Here is a 14,695-nt window from a genome sequence, read left to right on the forward strand (position 1 = left end):
CCTGCCACTGAAACTGGGCAGAGGTAATATTTTTGCCTCTGTTGTTTAGTCCAGTTGTCTGTGAACAATTTATTTTTTAAAAAAACCAATGGACGGATTTCAACAAAACATGATACACTGATCGGTATGAGCCCAAGTAGAACTGGTTAGTTTTTTGGTGAAGATACAGATCTAGATCCTGGCATTTTTTGAAATAAGTGTTAACATTGGGAAATGGAGCTGATTGTCTATTTTTCTTCCAGAACGTTGTTGGTTGGTTTCAAATGTTAAATTTATCGCAGCTGTCAAAATGCTGGCAGAGATTTCAGGAGAGGTTGTTAGATATGAATTGGCCTCAAGTTTCCTCAATGAGATGGAAGCTCCGAATGAAAATAATTTTGCAGCGATGTAATTACAAAGCATCAACCTGACAGGGAAACGCCTGAAGGAAGAGTTACAGGAATTGTAACGATGGAATAGTGCAAATGCAATTGTAATTTTTATTGGCATATTTTCTGAGATCAAACAACCAGCTAAAACTGTATGTTATATTTTATAATGTTATAATGTAGCTGAAGGCTAGGATAGCAATCTACGGAGTACACACTTTACTTATCTTTCATGGGAGTGTTCACTCTCTCTCCCATCTGGTCCATTACAAAAAAAAACAGTGGTTCTTAGCAACAAATCCAAAAGGCAAGGTAACTTAATCTCCTACTGATTCTGATTTGCAGCATTCGCAGTTGTTTCAGTTTTTATTTTGTAACTTAACCTGGTTTCATTCTCTGCTCATTGCTTACAACTACTGGGAATATTGACTACTTGGAATGGCAGCAAAAGCATTGGTGTCCCATTTGATGTACCATTCAGCAAATGCCAAGCTTAACACAGTTGCAGGCTATCTCACAGCAGCAAAATTATACCTCTTCCTGTCCTCAGTCAATTGGCTGCACAGGTACCTTTCAAGCCCCCCCCTCCCATTTATCTCTCTATCCTCTTGGCTCAGAAGCCTCATTCCTGATGAAGAGCCCGAAATGTCGATTCTCCTGCTCCTCAAATGCTGCCTGACGTGCTATGCTTTTCCAGCATCACACTCTCAACACAGGCACTCTTCAACAAGCAGGGCATTTCCCAAAATAGCTTGGGGTTGGGGTGTTTGTATTGGGGAAACATATAGCACTGATCTTCCAAATGTGTTCACAGAGCATCAATCTGTGCTTGCCTTTCTTTTTTATTGGCATTTCAATGGCACAGACATACGATGGCTTAACATGTTCATTGCCTAACTCTAATGATACTGTAGACTAATGTCATTCTCTGACATGGGAACGACAGTCAACTTCATCCAATCCAGAATGTTCCTGTAGTATCTCAATTTCTTTTCTTATTCCTGGTTGTTCCACCATCTGGAGTGAGCCTAATATTTTTGTACTTGCCAGGTCATCCCCCAAGATGAAATCAGTTCCTCTATAGGTTTTTGTTTTACTACATCTAATTACAAATTTTCTACTTCCTAAGTCATTCTTTAATCAACTTTATATACTGTACCTGGTTCATAGCCTATGGGAAGGATGTGAAGAGGGTTGAAAAGAGGTTGATCAGTTTGTTGCCTGGATTGGAGTGTATCAGCGAAAAGGAGAGGGAGGACAAACTTGAATTGTTTTTGGCAGAGATGGCAACCTGAGAGAAGTGTTTAGAATTGTGAGAGACATGGATAGGGTGGGTAGCTGGTGCCTTATCCCAGAATGGAAACGTCAAATATTAGAGGGCATTGATTTAAGGTGAGAGGAGAAAAGGTTAAAGTAGATGAGCAAGGTAAATGTTTTTACACGGAGGGTGACAAGTGCCTGGAACGTACAGCCAGGACAGGTGGTAGAAGCAGAAGGTGGGATATTGAACATATTGAGTCTGTCAGGGGCAGCATTTAGATTGGTACTTCTGCTAAAGTGACCACCTTTTTATATAGAGGTGACCTTCAGGATTGTTTTCCTGATTGTAATTAGCAAATAACATTGGCTGGCTCAAAACAAACCAGCCACGTTTGGTAGGAAGGTATAGGGAGAGGTTGAAATAGGCTGGGCTATTTTCTCTGGAGCATCGTGAAGGAGTGACCTTAAAGAAAGTTTATAAAATCATGAGGAGCATGGATAGGGTGTATAGCCAAGGCATTTTCCCCAGGGAGGGTGAGTCCAAAACTAGAGGACATAGGTTTCAGGTGAGAGGGGAAAGATTTAAAATGGACAGAAGAGGCAACATTTTCACATTGAGGATGGTGTGTGTATGGAATAAACTGCCAGAGGAAGTAGTGGAGGCTGGTACAATTACAACATTCAAGAGGCATCTGGGTGGGTATATGAATAGGAAGGGCTTAGAGAGATGTGGGCCAAGTGCTGGCAAATTGGACTAAATTAATTTAGAATATCTGGTGGGCATGGATGAGTCAGATTGAAGGGTCTGTTTCTGTGCTGTATGGCTCTGACTCTATGGCACTTCACTCTATGACGAGGTGAAGTGAGTTAGATGTTGGGCTTCTTATTTGCATTTACAAATAAACACTTGTGTTCAGCACAATGGGGTTTGAACCTGCTTCGTGCCCACCATTTAGGGACCTTAGTAGATACGTCTCATTTTCCAGGAGAATGAAAGATTGACTGACAATAGGGATGGTGTTACAGCTGCGATAAGTTGGGTAAGTTAGATTTGCCTGATAACTGTGGGCAATGGTATAATAACTGAGAGATGGTGGTAATTGAAAAGCTATGCAATAACTGCAACACTCTCCTTTTACCCCGTGGATATGACAGTTCAGGCTTTGAGTTGAGAGATAAGCAATCAAGAGAAAGTGAGAACTGCAGATGCTGGAGATCAGAGTTAAAAAGTGTGGTTGCTGGAAAAGCACAGCAGGTCAGGCAATCTGGTCAAATACATCATATGCATCGGAAAAACAATAAATGGCTGACATCTGTAAACTGATACTATTAAAAACATTGTAACAGACTACTGCCCCTAAAATGCTAGCTGTAACAAGAGAAAGATCTCCTGGAGAGAAATTCCATCACTCCCGAACTAATACACTCAACTCCTGTTTTTGTAGAGAAAGCAAGAAACAACTTCATGACAATTACAACACAAAAACATTTTTCATACAAGACCAATGTATCTTTCTTCAGAATTAATCTAAATGCTGGAGTTTTATAAAGTAATTTGTCACAAGACAAATTCTCAGTGAAAGACATAGAACTCAAGCCACCAATGACGAACACACGACAAAACATCAAGGAGACGCCAGGCTGAGAACAAATCATGTTACAGCCACCACCCACCACATGAAGAAGATTACAGTGTGAAGAATGTGTGAAAGATGTGTTGCGTATTGCGTATGAAGATACAAAAAATGAGAAACACAAAGAGCGAAGAGCACAAGATGTTTAGTGCACAACACAAACTTTACACAGAACGGAACAATGTCAGAGACAGCAACATTTTTCAGTCCTGTATTTATTACCATCTTTATAGGTAACAGGACAAACAGGGGCATTGATCATTATTTTCAGAAGGGAATTTTATGGGTTTAGATTAGATTTGGACAGTGGGCAGTTTACCTCAGAAAAGCCTCCACCATTGATGCTTGTCCATAGATTGCTCATAGAGCATAATTAAGCCAGTTGGTCAGGGCTCTGTATCTAACTTGATACCACTGAGTGTAAATTTCCTGTAACCAAATTACTGTTCAGTTTGCTGAACCACGTCCTAGACTAAATCTGCACCTTATTCGGTGAGGGAGATTAAGAAGCAACCTAAGGTGTGTTGGGGGAGAGGTGAAAAGTGGAGTTAAAGTCATAGTTAGATCCACTGTGAACTTACTGAATAGCAGAGCAAGCTTGGTCAACAAAATGGCTCAATCCTCCTCCTGTTTCTTCTGATCCCATATAAGGTGACAAAAGAAGTCGATGGGGTAATGGGGTAAATAGCTTGCTATTTCCTTTGTTAACAAATTCCAGAAGAGGGGATGATAATATTAAATTAGTGCTGGGCAAACCATAGATGGTGTTAGGGAGCATTCTTTTGCACACGGCATGTCTGGGAATGTCTTCTCTACAAGGTTGTTTTGGCTGAAAATTTCAAAATTGAAATTTCAAAATTTCAAAATTGATAGATTTTTGTTAGGCAAAGGACTTGCAGAGCTGTCATGACCCAAGAGAGACAGTATAGGTACAATGAACAGAATGGATTACTCTTACCCTTACGTTCTGAAGAAAACCTCTCTTTTTGAGGGATAGGGGGTCTAGAGTATTCATAGAATCCAGCAAGTGGCATGTATTAAGGTGGGGGTTCAGTGGTGGGGGGTGGGGGGGAGCAATGATGCAGGAAAATCCACCCTGAAGAGGCCTTATCTGGACCTATGCTGACCTATCTACACTGATCCCACTTTCCAGCTCTTGAACTCTATGTGGAGTGGAGTATCTAAAACTGTTGAGGTTCAAAACACTCTCAGCACTAGCTTCTCTAACACCAAGTCAGATACTCTGCAACAAGATAGGACAAACTCAGGAGAAAGAAAGGGCATTCGCAAAACAGATATGAGTATCATGGCAAGGAGATGCCTGTGATTTCTGCACATTTTGGTGATTGTTACTGGAAGCTAAGCAAAAGAGCAGGGCGTGCTGGAAATAGGCAACACAAGAGCCAGCATCAAAAAGGGAAGGCAAGGTAAAAAGTAATTTTTTTAGTCAACCCAGTGGGATATGTTACAACACACCTCAAGGGACAAAGGGACTCAAACCTTGACCTTCTGGCCCAGTGGTTGGGACTTGTGTTTTGTGTGGGACCTTTTAACAAACGGCCTGTCATTTCGGTTTTTCGATGCTGACATGTCCCGCAGTGGATCTTCAGAGTTTACTGTAGAGAGTGCCATTCCTAACAACCTACAATTTCTCAACTCCTGAATTTGGGAATGTCCGTCTGGTGGAGAATTGAGAATATTGATTACCTTCAGGCCTGACAGTTCACTTGGATGGCCTGGGTTTCAAACAGCTGGTTAGATAGGTAGTACAGTGAGCTGCGCAGAGAAGGGCAGAGCTCAAATCTACTTGGGATTTTTAGCCACTGATCATAATCCTTGGTGCAGTTTGAAGTGAAAAGAATAAATGAGATAACCCAGTGTTTTCTATTGGGGCAGAGCTTCTCAATGTGTCTCTAGTATCTGCACACTGGTGTGCCTTGTTAACACTCTCAGAACTGAGCACTCCCTTCCTCCCCTCCTCACCTCCACCACAATGAGGTGGGTTTAAAACTAAACCTAGTTCAAACAACTATGTGCAATCTGAAATCTGAGATAGATGGAACAGTAATCTGTAACCCTGTGCTTTTCGTATCATGGCTAAGATTTAGGGCTCTGTGCATTAAGTGTGGTGCTGGGCATCTTCAGCAGTGAATAACCCTCTCTCCACATCAACAATAAAGCTCACTGGATCAAGACCCGATCATGCATTGACAGCTGACCAGCGGGTTTCCAGGCCTATTGGGTGCATTGACACTGAGGTCCTGCCTTGCCAAAAGCTGCTGGCCAATCAGAGGAGTTGGAGACCCTTAGTGGAAGCCAGGCCCACACAGTAAGGAAGGGATGTACCAGTGAGAAGATAAATGCTGTGCTTTGGGAGGTCACATTGAGAGAGTATCAGAGACAGGAATCTCGGCAATGCCAATCATCTGATTATTCGTCCTTTCCACTGCCTCAACAGGAAAATCCTGCCCCATTTCTCTTAGTTGTTTCACAATCTCAAAGCCTGCCTAAAGTCACAGATTCATATAGCACAGAAGAGGCCTTAAGCTCATTGGGTCTATGCTGACCTATCTACACTGATTCCACTTTGCAGGACTTGGCCCATTGGCTTGAATGTTACGACATTTTAATGTGCTCATGCATGCAATTTTTAAGGGTTGTGCAGTTTCCCACCCCCCCCCCCCCCCCATCTTCCTTCACCTTCCCACTAGACTATGTCTTTGTTTCTCAACTGATGTTTATCCATTAACCCTCACCTTGAGCTCTGACATGCATCTCAGTCAGCATTCTGTGTTGCCGACCGTCTCAGGTAACATTATTCCACTTCCATTACATGCTTGATATTAATAACTCCTCCCAAATAAAACTGAGTCACTGACTGAACCTCTACTGATGTTAACCCAGCTCCCTTAAATTGTCACTGAATAACCCTTGAGCCCCCAGCATCTCCGGTACCATGACTAACTGCATCTATACTGAAGTTCATAAGGCTCCCTCGCACCGTCACCCACTAACTCTTCTCCATTGCTGTGTTGCTAACTTTATCTGTACTGATGTAAGTCCAGGATCCCACACATTAACTGTTAGTCACCCTCAGCACCCTGTGTTACTGACTGCATCTATATCTATGCCAATTCGGTGCATTCACCATCAGGTTTATGAAATCACTGTGAGTATATAGTCACTGCTCATGCTTTTATTGAAATGCTAAATAATAGAGCAGGCAGAGCCAATGGATGTAACAATACTTCTTAGGAACTATTACTTTGGAACTAGTAATCTAATACGGAGTCTCCCTTTTTTGAGTGATATGGTGAAAACAACAAGAAGTAACTTAGTCTTGGTGGCAGGGATGAAAGGGGCTAAGAGGTAAAGTAGAGAAACTGAGGTTGATTGATGGCTGAAAGTTAAGCCCCTTGAATGCTTTCTTTAGTGTAGAACCACTGCCTATATCAGCAGTGGGTCCATCACTCTGACCGGACTTTCCTTTCTGATCTGCAAGGTGTACACACCTGTGCCGTTTCCAAGTATTCCAGCAAGAGTCAGCCCAGGCAGGGGCAGGGGCAGGTTGTGCCTTCATCTCACTGGTATTGGGTTCATGATTGGGGGAGTAAGCAGAACTCTCTGGTGGATAAAGGATCTCAAGCATTGTTGGGTAAGGGAAGAGAACATTTCTGTAATGTCACTTTTCCTTGATCAGTAGTGCTACGGGGACAACAGACTCAAGCCTGTGGCGAAGTTGTGGGAAAATGATGTGTTAAAGCAAATATTTGAAGTTTTATTATTTTATAAGAAGTGGTTCAGGAATATCCCTTTCTGTTCTATCATGAGTGGTTTCTGGTGCGTTTCAACTTTATTGAAATAAAATAAATAGTTTCGGACCAAGTGCAGACTTTATGGGTAATTTCCTCAGCTCGAGAAAATGCTCATTAAGACTGATGCCAAATGGATGCACACGCTTGAAGTAACCGCAGCGACAGTAAAGGTCCTAAACTAAGAGCCAACGGCAAATAAAACTCCAGCATCTCAGCCTCATTATTACTGTACAGTAGATTATTTGATGTGTTGGTCATGTACAGGCAATGGTTTTAGGCCAGAAGCAGACCACCATTCACTGACATCCTCATATACTTCATATGATCACCAACACATGTGAGATGGTCACTTAGAATTAAACATCATTTGGTTTTTCTCCCCCATTGCAATTCTGTAAGAGTTTGACTTCGGCAATATTGGAGAAAGGGCTGGCCCGTGCTGGGATTCCTCTGGAGCCTTAGCCCCTGTTCCTGGGACCTCTCTGGGCTGCATGGCCTAAAGTAAAAGAAAGAGAGACAACACCACAACAGGAAGTCCTGTTTCCCAAAATACAATTCTGAAAGGCCACAATGCTGTAACTGATCCTTCTTCCCATGCCCTTCAAACTGTCCCTGAATGCAGATGACGAGCAAGTTCCCAATGCTCCAAGACAAAGGTGATTTTCTCAGCTAGCAGTGAGGTGGGTAGGGGTGAATCAACTTGAGTTTTATTCTGGTTTTCCTTTTCCGCCCAGCAACATGACAAAACTATCTGCCTGTCCTGGGGCACCTCCTCTCCTAACATGGCTGTCTTCAGATGACAGGTAATCACACAGAGCAACACCAGTGATATACTAGTACCCTGCACAGTGCTGTTCAGGAAACCAAAGCCAAGCCAATAAATGCTCTCTGCAGTTTTGAACTGTGGATTCACACTTACTGGTAATAAAAGGAGAGTTTTAATTATAGTTCTTGCATGTCTCAGCACCTTCTGGGATATAAACTTGACTGGGATTGGATGATCTGATCTAGTTTGGTCTGGTCACAACGCGAGCAACTATCTCTGAAAATGGTTGAGATTAAATCCTAAAGGTTGGTATTCAACCCAGTCTGGAATGTACCTTACGTGACTCCCTGCTCAATACCTAGTCTCAATTCTGAGGCTGCTAGAAAAGGGACAAAAGGAGATGTCTAAAGGGAATGAGATAGAATGCTTTTAAAGATGACAGGGCTAATAAGAGTAGGGTGCAGTGCAAAAAGCAATCAGATACGATGGCCAGATTTTAGGGGTTAGTTGAGAGATGAATGTTTGCCAAGCCTAGAGAAGACCCACAGTGCTTCTTTGAAACAATGCCATTGGATCTTTAAGTTGAGATGAGAGGACTAATATCTCATTTGAAAGACAGCATGTCTGACAATGCAGCATTCCATTAGTACTGTACTAAACTGTTAGCCTAGATTACATGCTCAAACCTTTAGAGTAAACTTTGAGCCTACAGTCTTTGGGTGTGAGGGCTGTCACTGAGCCAAGACTAATATTTTGGCCAAAAGGTCAGAACTAGAGTAACAGCAAACATCTCACCAACAGAATCATTATTTGATTGATGTACCCTCCAATGACTATTATTCACCAACATAAAACTTTACCCTGATAGGGGATAGCACTGCTGACAAAGGGACTCAGTGGAGACTTTATTTCCACTTTCTGTACACAATCAGCTTCAAGTTGCATCGAAGAATATTTCATGTTGACAAACTAAAAGGGCTTATTTGCTGATATTTCAGAATATTCATGAAGGACAAATTCACTTCCAATTTTTGCACTGATTTTTGACTTCCAGTACTCCCTGCATTGGACACATCAAGAATTAAATACGGGGTAAACCTCCCTTGAAAAAATACTCTGAGGTCAGGGACTCCCGAAACCGGGATAAAAACTCAAGCACATTTTGAACAGCGTGACCTCTCCCCTCTCATGACAATCTTCCAGCATCACTTTACCTTTGACCCTCAGATAGCATCCCTGATTTCCTGTTGTGATGTTATGAATAGCGCACATAAACAGTGCTCCCAGCATCTTCTGTTTTCTTCAATTATAAAAAAAACAAGTCATTCTAGCTGCTATCTAAACCATTCCTTGTTTTGTTTTTCCCCTGAAACATAACAACTGACAAGGGTGACATTAGCAATATTAGCAACAGATTTATGTTTGAGGGCAGGTGAATTAGGTGGCCTGCAAGATGCCTGAACTTAAGGCCAACATTTGAACGCACTGAAAGACCTCACTGTAATCTGCTCCATCCTTCGATATTGCCTGCAGTAAACAGCTCTGGATTGTCAAGTCCACTATGAGTGGACCAACTTTGGATCGACTGCACTGGTCAAGCTCTGAACATGCTTGATTGTTCAGGTTTGATCAAGGCACACCCACAGATATAAAGATACAGTATTTCTCTTAAAGGCCTTTGTCATAATTAGTTTGGGCCCTGACCCCCACTTGGATATTACATGTTTACCTCCTTAAAATTTGCACTATCACTGCAACCAAACTCAAATCTGAAAGAAAGAGGCTCCACATTTTATAATAGCTTTTCTGTTCGTTTTGATCTTCATACTGTCTCACTGCTTATCTTGGATAGTCCTCTCCATGAACATGTCTGTGAAGTGTAGACCGTTCCTGTCCTCCAAAGTTGTCCCAATTTTTAAAGTCTCAGCTTCAAATTCTGCCCAACCTCTGCAGAAGTGTTTTAGTCACACAGCTCTCTGCATTTCTGTACATGTCTTCACATTATCTTCCATGGTTGCAAAGTCCTTGAGCTCACTCCAAGGCAATCAACAGGTTTTTGACCTAAAAAGCTGACCTCGAGCAGAAAGCAGTGTCACAGAATAACAAGTTTAATCATCATGCAATATGTACTGGATCATTAAAGGGAAGAAAGGGAAATTAGGGGTAAGGGGGACGTGTCAGACACAAGCAGAAAGCAAGAGTGCATAAATGAAAAAGGGACAGAAAGAGAGAGAAGGCAAGGAGTTTGAGAGAAATGGGGAAGAGAAAGGAAGAGAAGATGAAAGAGAGGGCAGAATGGAGTGGGATTTGGCAGATCAGGGAAGTGAAAAGAGAAAGGTAATTGTATAGGAACAATGAGTGATGGAAGGAAAAAGTCTTTGAGGAGAAAAAGAGAAATCCTAAGGAAGTCTCACATTTCTGTAACAGTTCAATCTGTTCTGCCTCTTGGAGGCATCTAAAGCTCATTGAATTCCACCAAACCATTTAGCCAATCACCTGGTAAAGCCCATTGCAGATCCTCCCAATATTTACCCTATTGATCCCCTTCCAAAGAGTGAAGGTGAAGATAAATAGCCTCTGTAGTGACTGCTGTCAAATGGGTAAAGCAAATTAAAGGAAATTGGGATTTCTTTCCTTGAAGGATATTGGTGAGCAACATTTGATTTTATGCCAATCACCACTATAGACTCCAACATTTAATTCCCTGTTATTTTAACTAATTGAATATTAAACTTCCCCAGCTGCCAATAGCGGGATTTGGTCTGAGGGCTTTGGATCACAACTGCAGGTTTCTGGATTAGCAGTAGTATCATGACCACTATGTTTCCTTATACCCTATAAATGCACTGGAAGAGAAATGAATATCAGGGATATATGGCAATCATGTGATAGCACAGTTTCCCAATCCACATTTGTTTTCAGTGAGATTCCCTGATAGGATTCTGTGCTCTGTTCTTTCATCTTCACTCCAATGGTCAGAATTTTAATGAAAAATCCAGCCTAGTCAAGATACAATTGAATACTTGAACAAATCATAGCTGGCAATAAGTGTGGAATAATCTCAGTATATTTGATCTTCCTACCGCAAAGTCTCACCCTCCCATGTGTCTATTTTGAGAGTATTAATTTGCTTTGTATCAGAGGTTAGATTCCACACTCTCAGTGGTTGTCAGGGTGAGCAATTTTCTAATCACCATCATTGTAGCACCTTTAATGTTTATCTCAACTCACTGCCTCCGACTCTTCAGCGTTTTTCCCAATGATCCTAAGTCAACTTCACTACAATTATTCTCTCCATCTTTGGTTTCCCACACCAATCCAGCCAAGTTCAATAAATAGTCTTGTCTTTCTCATGAGTACTCTTGAGTACTTTACATGGAACACTCAGTTTGAAGGCTCATCTGTCTGCTTGCTCCTGCCATTCCCACCTTATTCTCTTTAATTTTGCCACTATTTGTACTCCTGTTACTCATCCGTCTGATATGACAATCTGAAATAGAGCCACCATGTGGAGCCTCACTCCTTACCTCCTTGGAAACACTAAGTTGCACAGTTGAGCTCTTTTGCAGTCACTTTGTTGTGAAACACACACCACAGGAAGGTCCAATGCCAACCATTCAACTGTTACTCGGCAACTCGCTGTCTGTTCTCCCCATCTCCTTTTCACTTTGGTCAATTCTGCAAAGGGATTCCCCACCAGCCAACCATCCTGATAATATCCAGGTCTTGATTTTAAACTGGCTTTCTACTTTCCAAATGGGAATATACTGGCAAATCTTTGAATTCACGCCAGCAATCAGGACGATGTCAGTAAGTTACACTCATTGAGAATTTATGGTTGGACTTCACTTCCATTCTATTACTGTTTAGAAAAGCTGCAAAATCACTGTCCATCTCTCCTCTAGTCCCCATTCACCGTTTCCAGGATTTGAACGTTTTGTTTAATTGTTGCTGTTTTCATCTACTGTGTATACATTTTGAAAGGGATGGAAATGGCTTCGACGACAGGCCAATAAGCAGGAATACTGTCTCTTTGAACAAATGCAATCTCACAATTTCGCAATAAAGACATTTTAAAAGGAGCACAAATATCATTGGAGGGCACAGCAGGTTAACAGGCACAGGACACGAACAGGAGAGTAAATAAAACCGAAACAAGTGATACCAGTGAGTGTAACAAAAGAAAAGGACTGGACATAAACTGGAAAAAGAGAGAGAGTGAGATAGAGAGAGTGAAAGAAAAGTTCACTGTGTACCTATTGTCATTTCCATGTGTTATGCTTTTAGTGAAGACAACCCAGAGACAAACACAAAAGGGGAAAAAAAAGAAAAAAAATGTCAGAAGTTTAGTCCTTAGGACGCTAGATGCCATGTCAGTAATGCCGACTTGAGCAACAGTAGGTGGGAGGATGGTGCTGGTGGTGGAGGAAAGGAGGGAAGGGGTGGGGGCAAAATTTGACCCTCCACCACATCTGAGTACAGACTGCCAATGAGCATTACGTGCAGTTTCCTCTGAGGCCAATAGAAATTCTGCAAAGACCTGAATGGTGAATTGATTGGGGCACAGGACACACTGTCAGTATCGGGCTGAATCATCAGATGAAATTGAGGAGGAAGCTGGCCATAAATATGTTGCAATCTCTTCCAATCACTGCTGGTGGGAACAGTCCTCCTCTGGGAGTGATTTAATCCATCACTCCGAGTTACACACCGAGTCAGTCACCATTATACTGCATGGTTCAATAGTGAATAATCCTTACCCTGGTGAGGAAGTAGCAACTTGATGTTGTCACACAGTTAAGTACCCGTAACCGGCAACTCCGCACAGCTACACCATGATAATGCTAGTCCTATTGGACCAACAAGAACCCTGTACAATGGCACAGTGAATAATCCTTAGCCCGGTTAGTCAATGGGAACACTGGTTATTGGCAATAGTAAGCGACCTCACCTTGCTGTTTCTTCCAGGTATCTGGAATTGAAGTCAGGAGGAAAGGTTTACAAAATTGATTTTGTTTTCTTGACAAAACAATGAACTTTCAAGGTAACTATACAGAGGTGACGTTTTCCAAATTGCAAAGGTGTCCAGAACATTGTTCTCTGCTGCCTTCAAACACCAGCATGTATAAGTTAAAAGTAGGAAATAGGGAGTAGGAAGGGATGCTGGTGTTTTTACACAAAAAGTAGGAGACTTGAGGAACGCTTGAAAGGTCATTGAAACACACAATGTTAATCAGTGTTCAATCGCTAATTGCAGATGTAATTTGGGAAAGAAAGATCGGCATAAATGGCAACGAGTGATCTCAGAAAACTGAACTGGCTTGCTTAATCAAATTGTTATTTTCGGTATTTATGACTCATATCGTGAACAGCAATTTCATGTGTAGTCTTTGCATAGCTGAACAAATAGATAAGCAGAGTAAATGATGAGTAAATCCTGCCTGATGATGAATTAAATCAGAAATGGTGATGAACTCTTACCCTGCTGAATTAACAGGAATTTTGCACAGTGAGGGATTCTTACCCTGGGTGTTAACAGGAAGTTTACACAGTGAGGAATTCTTACCCTGACGTGTTAACAGGAATTTTGCACAGTTACAACTTGGAACCTCTATCCTGCTGAATTAACAGAAATTTCACACAGATTTTAGTGGGAAATCAATAATGATAGGGTGTGGAACGCTAGACTTGATGAATAATCAGAAACTTCAGACAATAACTCAGTTAAAAAACTAACCCTGCTGAATACAGAAAAACTCTATTCAATTACATAGTGAGCAAATCTATCCTGCTTAAGAAAGAAAGAGTTCCATACAATTACACAGTAAATAACTTCATCCAGCCGAATAAATAAAAGTTCCCTCAAGTGAATAATGCTTATTGTACTTGGTAAACAGGGACAAAATAGACAGGAACTTCTGCAATTACAAAAGGGGGAAAGATGTGCTTTATTTGGCTCTGACTAAAAACATAATTAGTCAAGGTATGGGGTGTCATAATCAAGAAATGATTGAATAAAGCTTAGAGTCTATACGTATCTGTGACAAAGTGCAGACTCTCAGCCTCAACCTCAACTGATATGTAAAGCAACTATGGTTGTCCAAGACTTAACTTATTTATCAGTGGAGTGATTTTAAAAAGTCAGCGACAGTGCAATCCAGTGGCACTTGCTCAGTAATAACATGCTCATGGACACTTAGCTGGGATTCTGCCAGGGCGATTCAGCTCTTGACCTCATTACAGCCTTTGTCCAAACATAGACAAAAGAGCTGAACTCCAGAGGTGAGATGATAGTGGCATTTTTGACATCAAGGTAGCATTGAGTCTGTATAGCATCAAGGAGTGGGGGAAAACTGGGGTCAATGTGAATCGGGGATAAGTTGGCATCATATATAGCACAAAGGAAGATGGTTGTGGTTGTTGGTGGTCAATCATCTCAGCTCCAGGACATCTCCGCAGCAGTTTTTCAGAATAGTGTCCCAGCCCAACCATCTTCAACTGCTTCATTAATGACCATTATTCCATCATAAAATTTGAAATGGGATTGTTTTCTGACAATTACACAATGTTAGTACCATTTGCAACTCCTCAGATCCTGAAGCAGTTTGAATTGCAATGCAACAAAATGTGCACAACATCCAGGCTTGGGTTGTCAAGCTAACAGTAACCTTTGCAAGTGTCAGACAATGACACAACTCAAACAAGCGAGAATCTAATAATTGCTCCTTGACATTCAATGGCATTGTAATTGCTGAATCTCCCACCATCAACATCCTGGGAGCAACCACTGACCAGAAAGTGAACTTGACCGGTGTGGATTTCCTGCAGGTGCTCTGGTTTCCTGCCACAGTA

The 14,695-nt window shown here is 41.6% G+C and overlaps 1 protein-coding gene across 22 annotated transcripts in view; it reads right to left on the reverse strand.

Annotated features, from left to right (window-relative positions):
- The window catches only part of kif1aa (kinesin family member 1Aa), a 374,456-nt gene that overhangs the window by 29,588 nt on the left and 330,173 nt on the right, over positions 1–14,695 (reverse strand). For 7 of the 22 annotated variants that reach the window (XM_087993836.1, XM_087993824.1, XM_087993823.1 and 4 more), the window contains 2 exons: positions 12,795–12,815; positions 12,100–12,123 (listed from right to left, as the gene is read on the reverse strand). The exons of 12 other annotated variants lie outside the window; for them this stretch is intronic. In XM_087993836.1, the coding sequence (XP_087849962.1) occupies positions 12,100–12,123; positions 12,795–12,815 (45 nt within the window). The remainder of the gene's footprint in view (positions 1–12,099; positions 12,124–12,794; positions 12,816–14,695) is intronic. 3 more of the 22 variants (XM_087993838.1, XM_087993832.1, XM_087993825.1) reach the window with 1 other exon arrangement.

The sequence above is a fragment of the Chiloscyllium plagiosum genome, unplaced genomic scaffold (assembly GCF_037043375.1).
Source record: "Chiloscyllium plagiosum isolate Xiang-an unplaced genomic scaffold, Cpla_swu_hap1 HiC_scaffold_13, whole genome shotgun sequence".
NCBI lineage: Eukaryota > Metazoa > Chordata > Chondrichthyes > Orectolobiformes > Hemiscylliidae > Chiloscyllium > Chiloscyllium plagiosum.